This window comes from Malaya genurostris, chromosome 2 (genome assembly GCF_030247185.1).
Source record: "Malaya genurostris strain Urasoe2022 chromosome 2, Malgen_1.1, whole genome shotgun sequence".
In the NCBI taxonomy this organism is placed as follows: Eukaryota; Metazoa; Arthropoda; class Insecta; order Diptera; family Culicidae; genus Malaya; species Malaya genurostris.
The window spans coordinates 275,659,860-275,684,023 of NC_080571.1; the positions used below are offsets into that span (position 1 = coordinate 275,659,860).

Below are 24,164 nucleotides of genomic sequence, written 5' to 3' on the forward strand. Positions count from 1 at the left end.
ATAAGCTCTAACTGACTCAAAAACATGAATTATAGCTACTGGTAGTGAAACATGACGTGGAAAGTCTATTCTACAGCACCGTGAAACCTTCTAAATTTAACTTTTTTATGCTTAAATACTTTAATGATATAAATTATTTTTACATTCAAATTCAATAGTATTCTTTGATGATGAATGGTTCACCAGCGATAGTGTGCTTGAATCACTTATACTACCGATGAATTATTTGAACGAATTGCCTATATTTGAGGGAAAAAAGAATACTGCATACTCTTTTTCAGACAGGTTCAATAGTATTAAACGTAATACGGCACGCTCGTCGGCAAGTATGTATGGAATGGTTCGTTCTCCAATTTGTTCGCTCGTGTATATTTCCTGCATCGAAGCCGGTAACTCAGTCTGTTGGTATGAGTGCTGTAGCTGCGCTGAACCGTTTTGTTGCAAGTCACTCGCATTGATGAATGAAAGGTGAAAGCTCTGATGTGATTCGATGCGGACTCGCCTGGTGGCGACATGCTCGCAAAAAAGGATGTTGCCAATGATTTGTTCGGAAAATGTGAGAGCTGGATATCTTGTTAATATGACGTCTTTGGTAAAAGCTACTCAGTCTTCTAAATCAATATTACTCACTTTTTGACATTTGCACCAAATAAACAAAAGTGAGTACAAATTACTCACTTGAGAGTAACATTGAATGAGCGTGTACTATAATATAGAACCAAACTCGATGAACATTAGAAAAGGTCCCAGTTGACAGTTTCTCTTGATTTACTTTCTCTTTCAATTATTACAGCAAGTTCCAGTAATTTCCAACAAATTCTACAGTGCTTATCGAAAGTTGATGATTTTTGCTATTATCCTATGTAAAGTGTTAGATGGAAAGATTGCAGATTGGACCGTAATACTCGAAAGAGAAATTAAACAAAGAGAAACTGTCATTTGCACTTAGGACCTTTTCTCGTGTTTGTCTTATAAAGATAAACTCAAGATAGAATAGTCTGCATTTTTTATGTATCATTTGAATAGGACTCCTGGATAAGCTCGGTTCCTGTCAGTTCCAGTCTTTTGAAGCAAAACAACAAGCGTCTGATGATTGTTTATGTTTGGAAAAATATCAAATTACAGTATAAACGATATTGAACAATTTTTCCTTATATCCAGATTCTTACAATAAGAAAGAAAAAAATACTTACAACCTTTGCTATAAATTTATTTAGTTTGTTATTGCCTCATCCCATGAATCAGAACAAATTGGCTCAAATGGCACGTTCCCCCATAAAGCATTAAAGTCAGTTGTGGTAAGAAATCATTATGTTCTGAATGTAAACAAACATTAGAAAAGGTCCCAAGTGCAAATGACAGGTTCTCTTTGTTTACTTTCTTTTTCAATTGAAGACAAAAACGAGAAAAGGTCCTTAGTGCAAATGACAGTTTCTCTTTGTTTACTTTCTCTTTCAAGTATTACGGTCCAATCAGCAATCTTTTCATCTAACACTTCATATAGGATAATAGCAAAAACCATTAACTTTCGATATGCACTGTAGAGTTTGTTGGAAATGACTGGGATTTGCCGTAATAATTGAAAGAGAAAGTCAACCAACAGAAACTGTCATTTGCACTTGGGACCTTTTCAAATGTTCATCGAGAATTATTTCGGCATATTCCTGTATTTTTCAACAAATACATAAAGTGCAGATCGAAAGTTGATCGTTTCAGTCATTATTCTTTGTAAAGTGTTAACGAAAGGGATTGCCGATAGGGCCGTCATTATTGAAAGAGAGAGTAAACGAAGAGAAACTGTTAGTTGCACTTAAAACCTTTTCTAGTGTTTGTCTTCAAATGTTTGATTCCTTCCTAACTTGTATTGTTTCAATGGCATTTTGTCGGAAAAAGTCGACGCTTATTAACGGAGGGTCAATAAAATTACATCATTACTGAACCTTTATTTGTTTTTTGCCAGGGATTTGAAAAATGATATCAAACCAAGTTTAATGCTCTATTCTGAATAAACGATAGATTTCGCACAATGAACTAAGATCAACATTACCACCTCAGAGTAAAAACTTTTTCTTCAACTTCTACTATGATTTTTCAAATGAATTTGCCTGTTTTCATTAGAAATCGTTGAAAAGGTGGAGTAATTAGAAATTTTCTTACCGATTTGACAGCTCTTGCCGAAAGAATCATCTTTAAACAAGTAGCGCCTCTACATTTCAGTTTTGCGACAATATGCCAATAGGCACCTTCGTTTTGCCGATATCGATTGTAAGAAAACGCGTGTGTTCACTTCGAACATTCGGTTACGAATGAAAAAAATTAGCCTTTTTTTATAAAATTTTTTTATTCAGGCCAATTTGCGTACAAGCTTTACGTGGCCGATTGAGCCATGTTTTCATTAGATAAAATATTTTTTTTACCATTGGATCTCGTTGTCACCCTTTTTCTAGGGGGAGAGGAGCTTCCATTTTTATCTTGCGATGATTGAGGGGCACTTCGTGGCTCGTCTCGTCATCCATTGCCGCATCGGCGGTATCGTTGTTGGTTTTCGTTTTTTCTTCGTTTTTCTTTTAATTCGTAGTCTGGGCTCATTGTTAGTTGCTGTAGATGCGCCTTGTTGTACATTAATTGCAGTAGCTGATTGGTTTGATGATGAAACAGGAGTACTGCGGTTGTCCTTGTTTTTGTTTGAAGATGCCCTTTTCGCAGTTTCAGTGCAATGTTTACCGTAGTGTGCAGGTTGTTCACAAAACTGACATGTAACCAGTTGATTTTCATACGTAATCAGAGTTTTACACGGATGTATCCCGTCTTGATCACAAATGAATGAAGATGGAATTGCTTTACATAGTTGCATACGTAACACTCGTGCAATATGACCATGTAACATTAAATCTTTCACACATCCCAGACCATGCAACATTAAATCTTTCCCACACTTCAGACCACACGCACTTGACAAATTTCCATAAAACACGTACTCGACAAATTTCCATTTGACACCAAGTCACGAAGCCCAGAAACCCACTTGAAATATAAACTTCACCTACATAAGACAATTAAATTGTCAGCACTTACTTCAACCCAACGAAAAATATCGCATTTATACAACAAACGTAAACACGGAAACTTGAGCATCAAATATCAACTAAAAACAATTCAGTTATGTCATTTCCCCGCTTCTCCACTTTCCACACCTCTACACCTCTCTCAAACAGTGCCATATGGCATGACCTAGAATAACGGTAACCCAGGAAAAGACACTGACTCGAACCGACACTCACGAGAGTTAAACCTGACTACTCTCAACCTCCCCTCTCCGCATCACACTCACACACTTGTCTAGAAACATTACTCACTCTCTCTCTTACTCAAATAGATTACAATGACCGAGACACGTCATTGGTTAAATCAGACTTAAGCTACGCGTTCTAACTCCTCCCCCCCGGATTTATAGCAATCCATACTGGAAATTTTAATTTAACAAAGTTAGGAGAGAATAGACTATAAAAGGATGATATTTAAATAAAGAAGACAGATTATGATTATGTTTGAAACCGTGCGTATTTATTATTAAACTCGCACGCCATTCTGGATACCCGGGAACAAATTCCGACATACTTCCCTTTCGATGGAAAGAACTTCACCATACTGCGACATATTCTCCCGAACGAACTGATCGTTGGTCTGCGGGGGAAGGTCATGCACGCGTACTTCTATGGCATTGTCCACCATGTACACAGGGATTTTATATTTAACACTGCAATGATCAAAACTGTGCACCCCGTTATTAACCGAAGCAAATGCAATTGCATCTCTTTCACGTTTGAACATAATGTACACACAGTTAGACGCCTTATTGAATTAAATCTCACTTACATCATTAACGTTTAGATGCATTCGTTCCTTAAGCAAGACTTCAATTTCGGTTGCTGCTGGTCTATCTTTGCAGCGCTTGAAATCAATACAAATAGAATTCGGTCTTGTAGGCCAAGTTTCAGGCTTTGTTAATTCGTATTTGCCCATTTCGTATACTCTATTGTCCACTATACTGTATTGTCGTCTCGACCGTAAGCAATTTTATACTGTTTCGGATGAGATGCGAGCACGAACTGCAAAAAAAAATTAGCCTTGATACGGGTTGATCGTTGTATCTGAATAATTGGCATTTTGAAAATGGACGAAACAAAACTTTTCAACGATTTCTAATGAAACTTTATGATTTTGACAAACAAAAGAGTAAGTTGAAACAACTAATCATCTTATCATATCGTTAATATAAAAAAAATATGGTAAATTTAAAGCACATCAAATATTAACTTCATTGAAAATTCGTTCAGTTCACACTGATTTTTTTTAAATAAATGTACCGTGAAAATGTTTGACAAAAGAGATTGACAGTAATGCATCAGAATATTGATTGAAACAAACTAATCCTATGGGTAAAATTGATTATCATGTTTTGTAGTTTCAAAGAATAATATTTTCAATATCAAACCAGGTTTTCTTTTGTCACTATTTCAATGAAAATAAATCCTTGTGTGAAACCAAAATTTGGTTATTTTTACATGTTTTGGCGTGTGTATGTGTGTATATTAAATCAACTGTTTTTCAAAGAAGGGCGAATCAAACATTCACAGCAAATGGAGAAAAGCATCAATGAATGTTTCGATTTTGGTTTCGAATCCTATTTAGGAATTATCGTATATTCTCAGATCAATTTTTGATTAATCGATAAATTTTTGGTTTATCTTTAAAAGGCATGCAAAATGTTCCACTTTCGGTTTTATATCCACTGAATTATTCAACATAAAGAGAGTTCCGCCCTTTTTTAATTTGTTTACTTTTATGCTTCCTGTGTGAATTATGAAGTTACGCTTTTGCGCATTTTTCGTAAAATTAACGGGTTTCTGCGACTAAGACGTTTCATTTACTATTTCCAATAGTAAAGGGTTCGGAAACCATCTAAAATGGCACACGGAGGGCAAAGCTTACGTAAACAAATAGAGTTTCGTTCTTCATAGTTCTTTGTATTACTAAGATTGATATTTTTGCAGGATTCGAATTTTTGGGCAAAATTGTAGGATTTTGAAGCATTTATTGGTAGAAGAAAGAAACTCGATTTTGTAAGATTCGCCCTTCTGTGAAAAACAGTTGAAAAATACAATTTTTTAGTCGGTGAGTAATAAAAGCATTCGTGTGCCCCTTGTTATTCGTTGCCTGCGCGATTTTGGCATTTGATTCGCGTTTCGCATACACGGCGTACATTGTTTGGTATTAGATCAGACACGATTTTGAGTTCCTCACGAACAGTGGGGCTTCGGCTTAATCGTCGGTTCCATTTTTCGTTGATATTGTAATACCACTGTTGCTACTCTGTATCCTCTTTACTGGAGTATTTATTTCTAGGGCATCGTTGCCTGTCGCCGCGTGTGTATTAATCAACAAATCGTACCCTAGTTTACTAGTAAAGTCGAGTTTCAAGGATTTTCCCGTGTGCTGAATTGTGTTCGGAATTGACCTCCAAAAAGTAGCATACACCGGAGTTTGTGAAGGCCAGCTGAAAACGAGTTCATCAGTTGAAAGGTAGTGATAAAAATGAGCTTCTAAGTGGTTAGTTGAGAAAAAGTTCAAATAGTATATTGGGCTCAAGAGTTGGTGACCGAATTTCGTGATCGATTGCTCATGCGAGCGTGTGCGCGATGCAGACAAGCAAATTCAGTAGGTGGACCAAAAAGTAGAATCTAGTTCTGAGCTTGGGGGAACCTTCAACAGTGCGTTGTAATATCACACCATCTCAGTGGTAGCAACGACGGCTGAGCGCTGCTGCGCGACCCAATCAGCAGAAAGAGGACAAGGTAAAAGTGCTCTCGAAATCAGCTCAACTGCTCGGGCAACAGCAGCAGCAGCTGCTGCTTCTGCTTCTGCTACCCTATAGAGGTTGCCTTAGCGAGAAGTTGCACCAGAGACCTCGATGACTATCGCTTCTTTAGTCATCGGGTAATGATGAACTGGGGTGAAAGTTGACACCTTCGTATATTGTTTTGGTAGTCGAATGACTCTCGTCAGTTTTGCGGTGGAATGAAAGTCCGTACGGGTCGAGTTAATCACCGAAATTAGGCTACAGCTGCATTGTGTGCAGATGGACTTTTGATGTTTCGTGATGTTGAACGCGTTCAATGATGATTGAAAATGTGTAACGAGTTGAGTTACAGGGCTAACCGGTTCTGGTAATGCTGGGGATCATAATGTGTACAGATTCTGGACGCAGTATTTATTTAAAGGTTGAACTTTTCACATATAATCGAGTAAAATTTTTCATTCAATGCGAAGTAGATATGTACGAAGTAGACAAAGGGATAATCCGTCGAAAAGATACGATAACCGAATGCTCACTAGTTCCCATCTCATGCCACCCCGTTAATACTACAGCGTTGTGTACAAGACACGGTCAATCTTGGTGACAAACAAAAAGTTAAACTTTGATCTTCATTCAACACATGAAATTTAAACATATTTGTTTTCATTTTCTTTCGCGTTTCATTTTAGACTCACCAGTGCATTAGCAATTTAAATTTAACTATTATTCCAATTTAGCAGTTTAATTTAAACTGACAAACAAACGTTAAGCTTACTCTATCTGTATTCTGCAATGCCCTTTCTGGTGTCTCGGATGTGAACGATGTTGTGATTTGCAGGTTCGCAAGTTACTACTCGTTTACACCCGAGACATCAGAAAAAAATATAATGCTTCAGCGCAATAGTCTAGTAGTTGATACTCAAATAGAATAAAATTCGCATCTACTCCACTGTTTAAATCCAACAGATATTCAAAGAAGGCAGATCTAGGGAAATCTTCGTAGACCTACGGAACGAAGAGTTATTTTCCACAAATCTAGGGGCCGTTTGGCAGTTTATACCTTGCTCAGGACGTCGTAAAACAGTTCGTCTGAACTGATAGATGAAGGATACTCTCAATTGCATAGGGTTGTCTGCAGTTTTTTCTTGGCTTCCGCATGATTTTGTAGTCCGATTCTCTCATTCGTTTTGCGCTCTCTGTCTCTGTCAGTGCGATCCATCATTGAAATTCAGGAGAATTTTTCCAAACACCGTCGTGCTGATACTGTACTTTTTAATGGCCGCCGGGTGCGGTCACGTGTTGACCAACCCACTTTTTTTTATTTAAAAGATATTTTTATTCAGGCCTATTTGCGTACAAGCTTTACGTGGACGAATTAGCCTATTTTTTAAATAAAGAATTTTTTAAAGAGGATCTCGTTGTCACTCTTTTTCTAGGAGGAGAAGAGCTACCATTTCCCTCCTGCGAGGGTTGAGGGGCACTTTGTTCGTGGCTCGTCTCGTGCTCCATTGCCGCATCGATGGTTTTGTTGTTGATTTCCGTCTTCTTTTCGTTTTCCTTGTTGTTCGCAGTCTTGAGCTCGTTGCTAGTTGCTGTAGAAGCGCCTTGTTGTACATTGCTTGCAGTTGTTGGTTGGTTTGATGGTAAAACAGGAGTACTACGCTCACTAGTTTTCGTTGTTGAACGGTTGACCTTGTCTTTGGTTGAAGATGTTCTTTTCGAAGTTTCAGTGCAAGGTTTACCGTAGTGTGCAGGTTGTTCATAAAACTGACATGTAACCAGCTGATTTTCATAGGTAATCAGCGTTTTACACGGATGTGTCCCACCTTGACCACAAATGATGTAAGATGGAATTGCCTTACTTAGTTGCATACGTACCACTCGCACGCCATTCCGGATGCCGGGGAAAAAATTCCACCATACTTCTCCTTCGATGGAAAAAAATTCACCGTACTGCGACATGATTTCCCGAACGGACTGATCGCTGGTCTGCGGGGGAGGGTCATGCACGCGTACTTGTATGGCATTGTCCACCATGTGCACAGGACTGTTGTATTTAATGTTGTCACACTCAACGCTGTGCACCTCGTTGTTAACCGAAGCGAATGCAATTGCATCGCTTTCACGTTTAAACATAATGTACACACAGTTAGACGCCTTGTTGAATTGAATCTCAGTTACATTGTTAGCGTCTAGATGCATTCGTTCCTTAAGTAAGATTTCAATTTCATTTGCTGCTGGTCTAACTTTGCAACGCTTGAAATCTATACAAATTGAATTTGGTCTTGTTGGTCAGATTTCAGGCTTTGTTAAATCGTATTTGACCATTCCGTACACTCTATTGTTCACTGCACTGTATTGTCTTTGTATCTTTTGCTTCAACCGCAGACGATTTTTGACTGTGTTGGGTGAGATGCGAGCACGAACTGACCAACCCACTTGTTCATTTTTATAATCGGAAAAGGCCAGTTTGTCTTGTGAACCTCATCTAACTGATAACTATTTTTTTGTCCTAAAATTTTACTGGACAATAGTGTTAGGAAAATTCACGCCCTTGGCACTTGGATGTTGATCGCTGCATACCACTCCATGGCTATTTTTCCGTTATGGCCAAATTCCAAACCCGACCAAAATAGAACGGGAAAATTTTGTAACAATACGAATCTTTGAAGTCCCGCTCGATCTTTGCAATAAAACCTAGTTGCCGTGTCGCATTTGAAATTATAGATGAACGATGCAGATTGAAGGTAAGTTTGGCATCTAACGAAACACCAAGGTCATTAACATGATCAACTCTCTGGAGCGTTTGTTCATCAATTGCATAGTCGAATCGAATTGGGTTCAGTATTCGGTGAAACGTTATGACCTGGCATTTTGAAATGTTGACAATCAACCAGTTTCTACGACACCAGGCGACAAATGTATCGAAGTTTTCGTTTCTGATGCAGTCGTCAACTCCGAGTCGGATGCAGTCGTCAACTCCGAGCACCGAAACAGCATCGTTGGAGAACAGCAAAAACAAAAGTGGACCCATATTGCTGCCTTGAGGAACTCCTGAAAAATTTGAGAACGGAGATGATACACAAGAGCTTCGCAGGACTCTACCACATAAGTAAGAGCGTAGCCAGTCAGTAAACTTTTGTGTTGCGCCCAGCCGCAACATCTTGCATAAGAGTATTCGGTGGTCAATTCGGTCGAAAGTTACTTTCAGATCAGTGTATACTGCATCAATTTGTACTCTATTCTCCAAACTCGAAAAACAACTGGAAGAGAAATCTAAGAGATTCGTGCTGACTGAACGACTTGGCATAAATCCATGCTGATCTAAATCTTTGAAATAGAACTCGCTTCATTATCTGATATATGATTGAATCGATTTTTACTAACCTCTAACCTTTTGCAAAAGGAATCTTCAAAACTGTTTACTAAAATTTACTAATTTGTAGTATTTTTCCCGCTGTAATAACAAATATCAAAAACTAAACTAAACTCAAGTCATTATCATCCAAGATTGCCATGAAATTCAATTTGTTAGAAAATTACACCGAATTCCTTACGCTAGTTGCCCGATATTAGCAGAAAAAAAACGCGTGATATTTTTTGCAAAAAAATGGTAAAAAAAAGCCTATTCATGTTGAAAAGACAGTCTAGATAATGATCTAGACTGTCTTTTCAACATGAATAACAATTTGGAAAAACAAATTAAGCAAAGTGGCTTTTTGTGATAAAGTCTATATTTCGAGAAAATTTCATTCAAAGGTGCTGTGGGTGGGGCCAAATACCGAATACGATTTGGTGCGAAATTATTCTATTCGAATATTTTTTGCTGAGATGTCAACTGTGGTGTCTCGTGACCAAATTTATGCTTATGTGGTATGAAGTCAGATGTAACGGTTAGTTGTGAATGAAAACTAACGATTGAGGAACATTGCAGAACGGGATCATTTTGGTGAGCAAAAGAAAAGGCCCACTCATTTCTGTGAGCAAACGCCTTCGAAAGGTTTTTTAGGGACCATTGCCAGTCTGTGCTCGATTTCGAAAATCTGTGTCATTTAAAAAATCAGTGCGGCATATTGAGAATCTGTGAAACTCATTTTGATCTGTGAATCTGGCATCTCTGGCCATAAGCATAAGCCACTAAAGCAGAGATGCCAGGTTCACTGATTAATTTGTGTCCACACTCCACAGATTTTCAATTCAATTCTGCACAGATCTTAAAAATTAAACAGATTTCTGAAATCGATCACAGATTCCTGAAATCGGTCACAGATTTTCACAGATTTCTGAAAGCGATCACAATTTGCTAGGGAAATTAAAGCAGCGACCTTTTTTGCTCACCAAAATGATTCCGATATGCTATTGTGTTACGGGAAACGGGCACAGATTTTGCACAGATAGTTTTTTGCATTGATCACAGATTTTTGAGAAAATGACCTGGTATCCTTGTCCTGAAGATGGGCATACAAGTTCTCACAGAGCCAAACGTGTAAACTGGATGTATGTGACACAGAAACTACACCAGAGAACCTAGTCCAGAGGATGTGCCTCAGTGAAGAGAACTGGAACGCAGTATCGACCGCGACCTCCCAAATCGCGGGAGGAATTCTTGCAGCGGAATTGGAGCGTAGAACAACAACAGGCAGCCGCAACCGAATAATGAATTTACTGATTTTAAAAGTCAAACACGCAAATTTATCATAAATAACTGATCATATTTCCGATTGCATGGAGAAAAACTTATGTTGCTACCTTAAACACAGCAAGAGATATTGGCGATTAAGTTCTACCCATTCTTGTACAGAGTAAATTTTGAAAAAGCGCCCCATAGCAAAGTAAAGTATTCACGAAAAACAGTTTGACCCTTTTCGAAAGACAGTCTATATCAATTTTGAAAAAAAAACGGGGACGGGTATAGTGTGATGGGTAAGTCGATGCCTTTCACGCAGCCCGCCTTGGTTCGATTCCCAACCCCGCACATAGGGTCAGAAAGTTTTTCTGGCCCGAAGAGGCGAATGACCTTAAGTTTAAAACCTCTATAATCGAAACAAAAAAAAATTGAAAAAAAAAAACAAAATATGGAAAGCGATTATTTGGGACAAAGTCTACATGTCCAGAAAGTTTCATTCAAATCAAAGAGTTCTGCCAAAATTTGTTCGAGTTGGTGCGAAGTTCGTTTATGACTTGTTCTATTATCTTTGATTCTCGTAATCGAAATCCAATAGTACTCATTTGAAATGTGATTTAAACGAATCTATTTTTTTTTTGCTAATGCATCAACTCATGTGTAGTTGAAACGTAGTGCAAACAATTGCACAAATTAGCTGGATTTGGGTGCGAAACAATCCATTCACCGAAGATACAGATTTCCAAAGCATCACCGGTTCAATGCATACTTTGCAACAGAGCGACGCCGCATCATTCGCCATACCCGGCCGTAGCCCCAAAGCATTGAAAACCGAACCACCCTTTCTCTCGCTGACTTAAGTTTTCTCTTTCCCTCTTGCAACCATCAGTATATCGCATCATCGCACACGACGAACGCCACACGCGGCGGTTTGGGTCGCGCGGCAGTACTTACTGAAGCACTTTTGCCCTATATTCGGGCGGCGGGCGCTCGTTCGTCGATTCGTTCACTCGCGATTTGGCCCAGATATTAATTGGAATGATCAACATGCAGTGAAACAGCAACAAAAAAAAGTAGGTTGATGTCAAAGCAGCAATGTAAAAGCAAACAGCAACATTTACTCAATCCGTCGTCCGCGGTGGAGGTCGTTTTCGTGTGTGTGTCTGTACCGTCAATACTCGCCCGCTAGTGTAGGGTCTTTGGCAAATGCACATTACCATCTTTGTTTACCTATTTCGTAATTTGAGCCTAATATTATTTTCTGCTTTGTTGCAGGCAGTGTTGTGAAACGACGGTCAAAAAAAAAATGGAACCGACGACCGGTGGCAAGGGAAACGTCGAGCAGATCAAGGTTGAGCCGGATTTTTACTTTCCCATTGGAGAGAACTACGGTCACGGGGATGACGACTACGTCGATGACAGCATGGACGATGACGATTTCGAGGACGAGGAGGACCTGCAAATCCATCAGATCGATCTGGACAGTCCGGTGAAGCAAAAGTTAGTGGAAGAAACTTTCACGGTGATAAGTGACAGTAGTATTAAGGAGAAAATGCATGAATGTAAAGTTTGTGGGAAAACGGTGTCCCATGCGGGCCACCTTCAGCGGCACCACAGGATTCATAGTGGGGAAAGGCCCTTTGTTTGCGAGCTCTGCGATAAAGCGTTTATTGAGTCTTCCAGCTTGAAAGTTCATCTTAGGTGAGAACAACTGCCAGAGGTGGTTCGAGGTAGTATCGGTGGAGTCCGTCTTATCTTCTATTTTGACCTATTTTTGCATTGCGGAACTAGTAGATTACTACTGTAGTGGCACTGTTATAGTTTTCTTTAGTGTTTCGTTCAATAGCATTTAATCACGAGGTTTGGTTGTTGTCTAGACAGTGAGTAGAATTCATTGTTTCGAAAGTGTATCTTTTGGCTTAGGGAATTGATTGGAACTGTTTTCTTTATTATTTACTTGAAGTGAAAATCAGCTGGTAAAATATAATTTGAGTCATTATTCTGTCACTTCAATGGTAATAATATTGATAAAAATAAAATAAGAGATTGGTTGAGCGATCCCAGAAATTAAGAGCAAAAAAGGTGGTAAAATGAGAATCGACTTGTTTCGATTAGGATGAAATTTTGAATACGCCTTCAGTATGACAAACCATATATTTTGCATAGATCGAACGTTCAATTTGACTCTAGCTCGATTTTCTAAAATTACGAGTGTATTTTTACCAGGAACAACAATTTCTCGAACAATTTCTCAAGAATCTCAAATTTTATTTCCTATATACACTGAAGTCTTTTTTATGCGAGTTTATGTACCGCATAGCTTTGAAAATTCGCTTAAAAACCGCATAACTCTGAAACTTCGCATTAAAAAAACCGCATAACTCTGAAAATTCGCATAAAAAAGTCTCATAAAAAACGCATAAAAAAAAGACCTCAGTGTATATATTTATTTCAAACCTGTTGTTGTAACCAACACATTGTTCTGAAAAAATTCAGCAGTTACAGTTGAAACAATTTAAGCTATTTTCAAGAATTCTTGATTTATTGAAATTGATTTTCTGTGCTATTTTTTCAATTCTTAGAAAAACATTCGCCTTTTTTGTGTGTATATTTTTCAGAGAGCTCAATAGATTTCCTAGAACATTTTTGTACAATCAATAGTTTCCGAGCTAAAGTAATCTGACAAAGAGTAAACAAAAAATGATTCGCTTGTTTTAAAAGATAGTCTTGATTCAGATTGGATTCTCCATCCGCGAAAAATAAAATTTTCCGATGTATGTGAAGTCGGATGACCTGCTACACATTTCCGGAATTGCTCGGTTCGTGCTTAATTTCTGCTTTTTACAAGTTTACTCTATAAATATTCTAATTATCTAGTTGTTTTCATTGCTTGCGTCAGATTAATTAATAATAGCCTATCTTGCTGCACATAACACTGAATCTGTTCGAAAAAAATTGAATTAAGACGAAGTGGCTTTCGGAATTTCGCTTACTAAAGTGACTTGGCTGAGCTCATGGAAGGGGTGGAGGCAAATGTAAAATTGAGAAGGGGCAAAAATTAATTGAAACACGAGTTGTCTTTATGGAAAGATAAAAAAAATTCATTTATGAAAGATCACGACAAACTAGAATATTGCGAACTAGAACATTGGTTGATTTTCCTTGGGTACGGAAAGAATTTCTATTTTTGTTGGGACCTGAAATCATTATACTCAATGCATGTCCAAACGACACGGCACAAGCACACCAAACCTAACATGACGGAGATGCGCGTCCGACGTGTAATGATTGGGCATGAGTCTGAACATCACTCGGATGAAATCTCAAGTAACATTCTAACACCTGAATCTTGTGCTTTATCGATATTTTAGAAATAACCCAAGATCATCCGCATCCTGTTGAAAGTAAAGGGACTGTCACCACACTAGGCCAAATTGTCAAGTCTAATATCATATGGAATGAAGCAACGAGCACGAACCGAAACTATTGTGACTAGATAGTAACTATTCCATGAATAGTTCAGGTATTTCCGAGCCTACTAGAAAAATGATTCCATTAACAGAACAGCAATGGTTTTTTGGAACGTGGTGTTACCGCAAAAAACTTGTTTTCATTGACCTAGTGGTAATGATGGGTGCCTTTCTTATATCCGTCATGTTTTCATAAATATTACTGCGGGATTCTTCAAAAAACTTTTCCTTGAATCAATGGAATGGAATGGAAACAATTTTTTTTGCATAAACTAGCACAACCTTTTAATTTCGTAGCAGTTTTGAACCAAATTTCCAATGAATTTTTTTCCGGTTTTTGCATTGTCGCTATACATGACGGTTTGAAATTTTAAACCAATAAACTGAATCCGAATAAAATTCAATAGTAGCCCATAGAACCATTAGACTTTTCATTTGAGTTTCGCTTGGCAGCAATTAACATAAACTATAAATTGGAACGATTGATTTATTTCCATTTTTTGCTTCGTCACTCTAAATGACGAATTGCAATAGCCAACATACTTCACCTTGTAATTCCGGAACTGAAAGCAGGATCCGGACAAAAATTTACACCAACCTTAATACTTTTCATTTGAATGTTAGTTTATGAAGATCGGTCCAGCCACCAGTACACAATCATCTTTTCCGATTTTTTCGGAACCGAGAGCTGATCCTCTTATACCCGGATATCAACTATCCAGACTTGCTCAGCTGAAGAATTGTACGGCTAATTGTTCGATTTTCAGTGTCATGTGTAGAAACACACTCTTGAAATTCAATTTTTTCTGCTTTTCAGCCTACAATTCCGGAACCAGACGTCGTTCCCGGATAAATAGGGTTCTATGGGGACTTTCATTTGTATTTAAGTTTAACGAAATCGTTTAGGCGGTGTTTCAGAAAACGTGTGCACTTGTTTCTTTTTTGGCACATTTTACGCCATGACTCCCGAACCGGAAGCTCGATCCGGATAAAATTAAATAGCAGACTAAGGGACTAAGAGACGTTTTATTCTAAATGAAATTTGTAAAAATCGGTCGTCTCCGAGAAAATCGAGTGCGTATTTTTACTACATACCCAAACACACACACGCACTCAGATTCATGTGATTCTAATATTATTTTTCATTGAGAACACTCGTGGAGTCATTCAGGGGTTTGTCAAATTTTGTGCTAGGGCACATAACCGATTTTGATATGTTTACGTTTCGTCTTTGACTCATCAGTGCATAGCAGTTCAAATTGAACTGCTTTATGCAAAACTCGGCAGTTCAACTACTTTTTTATGTTTTGCAAAAGCGATTCAGACTGAAACTGATCTCACATGGTAACATAAATCAGTTGTGGAAAACTCACGCGCGAACATTTTCCTCGATGATGATTAAGAAAAAAATTCGCACACTGGACATATCTGATATGATTCTGGAACAGAAGATGTTTGGGAAATGATTTTTTATAGCCGTTATATTTCAACAATTTGCAGAATACATGATAGATAAATTCACCGATGAACAAAAACTGAACCTTTCTGAAAATGTTCAGTGGGCGTAGGGTGGTTGAAATGAAAAAAAGCTAAACTTTTAGCTCCTGCAATTTGATGCTCAGTTGATAAATGGAATATCAATAGTGGTGATGAATTCGAGATTTATTCAGCAATACCGTGTTGGTGAAGTAATGTCATCAATAAAAAATATCAAGTACTGCGATTAAACATAGTTATAAGGATAGTAAAAACATTAATAAAACCAGTCACAAAGGATTTTTTTTGCGTTAGAGACATGCAAAATGCTGTGTTCCTGTTACTTTTTACTTGAATCAAATTCATGCTAAATAGTGTTTGATTAGGTACAATCTAAATAGTGTAGTGTAAACAATCAGCTGGAATTAAAACAGCCTTTCGTCGCTAAAATCTCTATTTGGAATGTGGAAAAAAATATTGTTGCTCATATTGACCACCCTACGTGCATCGCATCCATTATTTCTCAGTTGCGAATTAATTCAGCAGAGATTTTTTTTTATGAAAATATTAATAAATCTTACACGAGTCACTTCGGTGTCGAACTGAAGCGTAGTGGAAATTCAGCATCAAAATATCATCGGAGACTTTTCTCCTTCTCAATGATCTCTTTAGCGATATTTCTGTGAGTGAAAATTCCTCATCAAATTTCGCTGACACAAAAAATCAGTTTGTTAACTTTGAGCTTCAGAGTTTTGTGTATGCTTGTTTCATGATTGAAAATAGACCCTGTCAGCTTAGAGAAAACCTCGTAACCTTGAGAAGATGACGGAAACCTACATCGGACTGAAAGCTGAAGCTAGGCGTATCGGACTGGCCATAAATGCGTCGAAAATTAAATAGATGAGAGGAAGAGGCTCTAGAGAAGAAACACTACGCCTCCCACCACGAATATTGATAGACGGTGACGATATCGAAGTGGTTGACGAGTTCGTGTATTTGGGCTCACTGGTGACCGCCGATAATGACACCAGCAGAGAAATTCATAGACGTATTTTGGCAGGAAATCGTGCGTACTTTGGACTCAGAAAATCCCTCCGATCGAGAAAAGTACGCCACCGCACGAAATTGACCATCTACAAAACGCTCATTAGACCGGTTGTTCTCTATGGCCACGAAACCTGAACTATGTTGGCAGAGGACCAACGCGCCCTCAGTGTTTTCGAAAGAAAGGTTCTGAGGACCATCTATGGCGGAGTGCAGATAAAAGACGGAACGTGGAGACGGCGTATGAATCACGAATTACAGCTGCTAGGAGAACCATCTATCGTACGGACAGCTAAAATCGGACGTCTACGGTGGGCTGGGCATGTCATAAGGATGTCGGACGACAGCCCAGTGAAAATGGTTCTTGAATCTAATCCGACTGGTACAAGAAGAAGAGGAGCGCAGCGAGCAAGGTGGATCGATCAAGTGGAGGGTGATCTCAGAAGCATCCGTGCCTTGAGTGGCTGGCGACGAGCAGCCATGGACCGAGTTATGTGGAGACGTATGCTTGATACAGCAAAGGACACCCCAGGCCTATAGCTGTTAGGTAAGGTAAGTAAGTTTAGAGAAAAATTAGTCTTCAGTTCAGCTACGGAGACTTGTATGTACGAGTTTCGATGCGGACTCGCTTGAGAAAGCCATGCTAACAAAAAAGTATGTAACCTACGATTTGTTCGTGAAACGTGAGAGCTGGATATTTTGATAATATGATGTCTTTGATGAAAATCTCGGGAGTAACTTTTTCACTCACTGATTTTTTTTTAAATCTCGAACTGATTTTTTCGAGGGATATGTTACTTTTTCCCAATTTGTTTGAATTTACTTTATATACAATTCTGTTGAAGATACTTAGCGCCTATATTGACCCTGGAGCAAAATGATATTTGTATCTCACTTTTAGAAGAATTAATTACATAAATCAAATCGTCAAAAGATGGTTAAAAACTTTTAAGTCCAGTGCCGCTTTTACGTATTAATGGGCCCGGAGGCAACATTTTTTTGTGTGCCCCTAGCTAACTGTCTTTGTTTTCGTTTTGCTTGGTTGGTCCTATCCGTCTTGTCTTTTTTTTTTGCTCGGTTGGTCCTTTCCCCCTAAGACCGTGGGCCCGGGGGCACTTGCCTCCACTGGCCCTATGTAAAAGCGTCCCTGCTTAAATCTCAGCGATGACCTCATCATTTGATGCTTATCTCTTTCGTGTAAGCTTCGTTTTTTGAATCTGAGAACTGGAAATAGACTCTGGGGACTAAAACTGTTGGAATGCGACAGTAATTCCTGAAATTTTGCCATAGTAATAATAATAATAATCGTATAGTTTGGTTTTCATCAGCTTTTAGAAACGCGGTAAACTTCTAATTTCTTTAAACTAATTTTAATGGACCTTACACTCCACAGTAACTTACAATTACTATCTATTATGTTAATCTGAGATGCGGTTTTAAGAGTAGAAGCTGTTTTTAGAATTTAACTACTGAACTAATGCATTACATTATAATTCTTTATGTAGAACTCAGGTGGAAAAACAAACTTTACACAATATACACTTGTCTGTTCTTACATGCCAAAAATTATTAACAACCTCACCTTATCTTGCAGGACCCATACCGGTGAGAGACCATACCGATGCGAGATCTGTAACTTTTCATCAGCCCAATCCTGTAATCTGCAATCCCATTACCGACGAACTCACGGTGTGGACCCAAAAAGTGACCCTCAGCTATTTGAACAACTTCGGCAGCAAGCATCGACAGCGGATGGTGGCAGCCCTAGTAGTTCGGGCATTTCCTGGCCCCAGCAATCTGGTGGTGCACTTCCCAAGCTACTGCCGAAACCTTCCGGTGATGGTAGTCAGCCCATTGATTGTTGCGTGTGCGAGGAACCGTTCTTTGATAGGGATCTTCTGCTGATCCACGAGGAAACGCACGTCCCCGAGGCACCGTTTGAATGTCGTTATTGCGGCAATGTTTATTCTGTTTTGACGATTTTTCGATCCCATATAAACTTGCATCGTAACACTCTTAGAATGAGCGCTGGTGGAAATCAATCTGGTCGGCAGTCCCAATCCGGAATTCGTGTTCTACCGAATGGACCAGTTGCAACCCGAAAACTATCTTCAGATAGCACAAACACTAACAACGTGCTAAATGCCAACCAACCATTTGTTCCGAGCAACGATGCCCAATATCCTTACAAATGTGTAGAGTGTAAAGAAAATTTCCAGAAGCATCAACTTTATTTTCATATGAAAGTGCATCTTAAACAGAAGAATATTTTCTCCAAAAAAAGTTTGAAGTGTGACAAATGCGGAAAAGTGTTCGAGAAGGAATTGACCCTGAAGAAACATATGGACATGGCCCATCCGACTGCATCCAATGCCTCTAGCGGAAATCCTTTGTTGCTGGAAGCACTTCAAGCCGACGTTAAACCGTCGTCTCCAAGCTCACCCGTCATCATAGACGACGATCTTCCACAAGAAGTTAAAGTGAAAGATGAACCCGAAAGTGCCCTCGGTGACGATGAAGTGAATTCAACAGTGTCCGATAATCCCATCTTGACGCAACTCCTGAACAATGACAGTGAAGTTTCAACTAACCCACCGGGCATAACATCTCGTGATGGTTCACCAGTGGAGGGTGGATTTGTCATCAGTGCCGTGGCCACGGTCGATCATAGTTTCCTCGAACAACTGGACGCCATGGAACGTGGTCAACAGTTCACAAGCGAACAACAAGTACAACAAATGCCTCCCTTGCGACGAATGCCCGTGCTGGAGGAGAGGTAATGTCTGTCACTTTTAAGAGTATAGTGCCTTTGTTTTACAATAAAACTACATCCTTATAACATATGTAGTAGTTGATGAATGAATTTCTCTGTCTAATAACAGTTGTTTTTTTTGTTTTGTTTTATTTTTAGTCTTCGCCGTCCACCGGTTACTCCTGTCAATCATAATGCGGTAGCATCCAGGCCACTGAATTCAGGTCCATACCGTTGCTCCTTCTGTGCGAAATTATTCAACGAACATTTCGGACTCCGACAGCACATACGCGCCATGCATTACTCCGAGAAACGCCACAAGTGTAAGGAATGTGGTAAAAAGTTTACGTTGGGTATCACCTTGGCGACCCACCTGAGAATTCACACTGCCGTTCAACCGTTCACGTGTATCGTATGCTACAAAACGTTCACCAGGTCGTCCTCGCTCAATGGCCATCTATCGTCCCACTCGTACGGTCGAGTCAAATGTGCTGAGTGTGGCGAATATCAGATCAATGTGTTCAACTACATGAAACACATCGAAAAGTTCCATCCGGATTTTTTGAAAAATGTTACATCGTACAGACAGAAGGCGGAAGCGGTACTACAAAGACGTCGAGATTTGATCCTGGAAATTACCCGGGGTTTAGCGAAACATCGCTCGGAAATGCCCAACGTATTGGCTCGTCTGCGAGGTGAAGTGTCGAAAGTAGATACAACTAGAAACGACAGTAAAGAAGTAATATCAAACGAAAATTCGGAGGAAGTAAGCTCAAGCGAACAGGTTGTGGTTAAAAGGGAAAAGGCCGAATCCAGTCAGTCAGAAGTTGTGAGTTCAGCGTCGGACGAAAATGATCTCCCAGCGCTGCGCGCCGAATTGAGAAAACGTCCGCTCAGAAGCAACACGCGTTCGAATGATTTGGAAGAATTAGTCTTGCCACCCGCCAGGAAATCACTTCGTTCAAATGCTAATTCATCACCGAATTTGAAACGATTGCTAGAACAAGATAATTCCTCTTCCAGCGAGGATGTTTCCCACCAAGAGGTACTGTGACGTAGTGAACAAACAAATAAATAATGCCGTTAACTGCTGCACAGTTATTTAGATACCGTCACAAATGCCGTTATTGAATTTAGGCCCTTTTATTCAACTCCAATGTCTCAATAAGGATTAAATCATAGATTTAAAATTTCTTGACGGAAAAGAAAAAACAATAATTTTGAATAGATATGTTTAGTGACCTCGGTTATCTTAGAAATAAGTTTATTAAGCGAGAATAAATATGAGCTGCAGCATTGTAATATGTTATCGTTAATAAATCATAAAACCTAACTTATTTTGGCCATAATTTCGTTCGGTTTTCCACAGTGTGTAGTCATGAATTTGATTCTTTAGAGCGGTTTGTTCCCAAACATTCCCGTTTTACATTAACTTGGTTCCTCGGGTCTGCTTACTAAAGGCGGATTTAAAGTTAACTGATACACCCCTCGCGCGCCGCTAGTGTTGGGAACAGAGATGCCAGATATTTCCATAGAAAATCTGTATTACCCAGAGTGAAAAATCTGTATTTATCTGTATCCACTATAAAACCGAGATATTTATAATGAAAATTTGTTGAGGTAATGTTTTTCCAAAAAATTATGGTCTCAATAGCGCTCAATATTCACATTCTACAACGACGAAATTAAATGCTTTCAAATTTTCATCAACTAAATTTAAATTTCATACACTTTCAAAATGTTGGCTTGGTTAGTTGATGTAGGATCTCAGTACTCAACTTAAACTGACAACACCATTTAAAAATTTTTAGATCCATTTGTGATTTGTCGATTGATTACAAAACTCTCATCTCGTCACCACTACCAAAGAGAGCTCAGACGAACAAAATTAATTCATTCTTTCCTTTTTGTTTGAGAAATCTGTATAAATCTTTATTGAGTTTGAAAAATCTGTATTCTGTATGATATCTATATGTGCATGTAAAAATCTGTATAATACAGATAAATCTGTATAAATGGCATCCCTGGTTGGGAATCGAAAAATTTTTAGTGTTTTGTTTACACTTCTATAGACAGCAAATGTTGCCAGTTTGTTGAAAATTGTCGATTGCGTTCAGAAATACCGTCAAACGGAACACGAAAGAAAGAAATATATTGTTCATAAACCAGGCTAAAGTTCTAAAGATGCCGAAAACAATCATTTGTCGAGAGCTCAAAACCAACAAGGAAACCATGAGTGAAGAAAGAAATCAGCGGACCTACGAATAACCTGGAACCAGGGATCGTCAGCTGCGTAGTAGAATTGCCCAAGACTCTCATACGATGGTGTTTTGACAAAACACAAGTGCTTGGATCGATGACGAAACATACTACAAAACTTAACTTAAGGAATTTAACTGTTTACCGGTCAAAAGTTTTACATCGCAACTGGACGTGGAGATGTGCCGAAAAGATTCTAGTTGATGTATGATGGCAGGTCATGATATGGCAAGCAATTTGCAGTTGTAGTCATTTGGCATTATGTCATTGGGAATCTATCAGCAAGGACAAGTGCCCCTCGGTGGCCACCGCCTTGGTACCCTTGCCTTATTGTATATAGCTTCACCGCAAAATATTTGCTGTTTGTATAGTACAACAAATCGATTGGCGAAAATAATTTGGTAAATTGACTTATAATTTTTTCAAAATCATAACAGGTTTGCAATTCGGTGGCACAGATGTTAAAGAAATACTCAACTTGTTACAAACTGTATTTGTGTTTCATATTACACTAATATAATACAAACATAAAATTTACCATAACAAAAAAATACGGGAAAAGTAAATTAAAAAATAAACTTAATACATATTATATCTATTTTATGAGAATTGTCCAGTCGCCAAACGACCGTTATGCTAAATGGCGTGTATGCAAAATAAGTTAATGCCAATTGACCGTATACCCCAAGGTCGTATGAAAGGTCGTTCTCTCTTCTTGGGATTCGTAATGAGGATGGCTGAAAATTTTACAGGTGTATTCTGCTTAAAAACCTTTACTGTTCGTTTCTTACACGAAGCTCATATACGTCACAACTATAATGGGAATTGGCACGTGCTTTAGTTTACTTTGATTGATAAGATTGACTGTGCCAGCTCCACTAGGTCAATACTGATGAATATACGAATGTATAAGAAAGGTTTATAAAATATACAAATGCAAAAATAAGCCAAAACAACATGAAGAATTATTTAGAATCAAATGAATAACAAAAATATTAATTGCATAGAACCGATTTTTTTTAATTGAACGAAAGCAATGCTACTTCTAATTGAAAGATGGGGATAACTTGAAGAATTATTAACACAGAAAATAGTTTCGGAAACATTATTCGACTCACAAGTAAGACCTACGTTTATTTATTTTACAATCCACTAATTTCACGAGGCATATTTTGAAATGTCACCAAATAGTCTCCATTTAGCTCCAAAGTTTGATGTTCTTACGTTTTGCCATATCCTTGTTTGTAGTATGAACATAAAACTCTTGGAAGGTTGGATCAATAAACTTATCCTTCGGTAAGGTCTTGAACACTGGCTCGCCATACCAGGTTCCTACTTCCCAGCCTTTAACATTCTTCATGAGTTCTGCCTCCTCATCGCGGTTTCGTCTGATCTGCTTCAGATACTCCCGATCACGCTCGGCCAGTAGCACCGCATACATAACATTCCGTGCGGAGCGATTCTCCACCTCGTCGCGTTGGTTTTCTTTGCAGTTCAAGTAGTACAATGATAGGCCGAATGTGGTAAAACCAGCGTAAGCGGCGATCAGCTGCCATCCTGAAATAGTCCCGAGTCAATCAATCAAAACAAATGGTGACATAACTGAACCTACCTTTGAAATATTTTTTCGCTGGAACTCTTTCATAAAGTATTCTTTGATAGCCACCTCTTGGTGGCATCTCTTGTAGCCTAGCTGGAGGAGTGCTCATCTTGAATCTGAATCAACGGAAGACTTATTAAACTAAACGTAGAAATTTTTTGAAGAACACCGTAACAAACCTCTTTTCTCTTATATCCAGCGAATTACACGCTCATTCAATGTTACTCTCAAGTGAGTAATTTGTACTCACTTTTGCTCATTTAGTTCAAATGTCAAAAAGTGAGTAATATTGATTTAGAAGAATGAGTAACTTCGACTCAGTTTCTAAATTGACAACAAGTTTTACTCACAGAGCTTTGAAAACGTTGTGTGAAAATTTACGTTCACTAAACTTTTCCCTTTGTCGGAGACGGAACGGAGGAAGGCAGAAGGATCATTTCCAATGACCGATGAACAGGTAGCGGCTTCCTTCATTCTTTGCTTTAAACAAATACTGACATACTTATTTGTTTAAAGCAAAGAATTCCTTATTCCAATCCCTTATTCAATTCGAATGATTGAGTAATGTTTACTCACTCGAGCTAATTTTACCATTTGTAGCACTGAATAAATGTTACTCAGAATTTGACAAATACCATATTTACTCAAAAGTGAGTAAACAAGCTCTGCTCACTATAGACTAGTTCCACTTTTAACGAAAGTGAGTGAAATTGTACTCACTTTAGAGTAACATTGAACGAGTGTGTAAGCTAATGCAAAATCCAAATGTCAAGATGAAAAATGTCAAAATTCAAGCTTCTAATGTATTAGAACCGTTTCGATGTAGTGTAGCATTACACAAAAAATGTTGCGCAGCATTATAACGTTCCGTTGGAAAATATAAGGTTTGCTAAAGGAAAAAGTTACTGTTTGTCATAAAGAGCACAGTTCGTTAGTTTTCAATTATTTTTCATTAAAAACAAAAAAAGTGAACTGATTTGTGTACTCGTTTTCGCATATTCAACTCCAATTTTGTGCGTTTTCGTGCTCATTCAGAATAAAAATTTATTTACGTGAAACCCCGGATTTTCCATTTACAAAAA

General features: G+C 38.4%; 2 protein-coding genes across 9 annotated transcripts; one reads left to right on the top strand and one right to left on the bottom strand.

Moving 5' to 3' along the window:
• The first annotated feature begins 5,255 nt into the window (after positions 1–5,255).
• Positions 5,256–20,583, top strand: LOC131430162 (zinc finger protein 236-like). Of its 8 annotated transcripts, none has more exons than XM_058594890.1 (4): positions 5,256–5,855; positions 11,761–12,182; positions 18,066–19,247; positions 19,383–20,583. In XM_058594890.1, exons 2-4 carry the CDS (start codon positions 11,788–11,790, stop codon positions 20,275–20,277), a joined length of 2,472 nt encoding a protein of 823 aa, XP_058450873.1. In that variant the 5' UTR covers positions 5,256–5,855; positions 11,761–11,787; the 3' UTR covers positions 20,278–20,583. The 8 variants fall into 8 exon arrangements, with proteins under 8 accessions (XP_058450873.1, XP_058450877.1, XP_058450872.1 ...); XM_058594894.1 differs by having other exon boundaries at positions 5,256–5,583; XM_058594889.1 differs by having other exon boundaries at positions 11,757–12,182; positions 19,383–20,582.
• Positions 20,584–22,603: 2,020 nt separating this feature from the next.
• Positions 22,604–23,286, bottom strand: LOC131430164 (NADH dehydrogenase [ubiquinone] 1 alpha subcomplex subunit 13). The gene is made up of 3 exons (XM_058594896.1): positions 23,262–23,286; positions 23,095–23,198; positions 22,604–23,039 (listed from the first exon to the last, which is right to left on the bottom strand). The coding sequence occupies exons 2-3, from the start codon at positions 23,189–23,191 to the stop codon at positions 22,681–22,683; spliced, it is 456 nt and encodes a 151-aa protein (XP_058450879.1). The 5' UTR covers positions 23,192–23,198; positions 23,262–23,286; the 3' UTR covers positions 22,604–22,680.
• Positions 23,287–24,164: the final 878 nt, after the last annotated feature.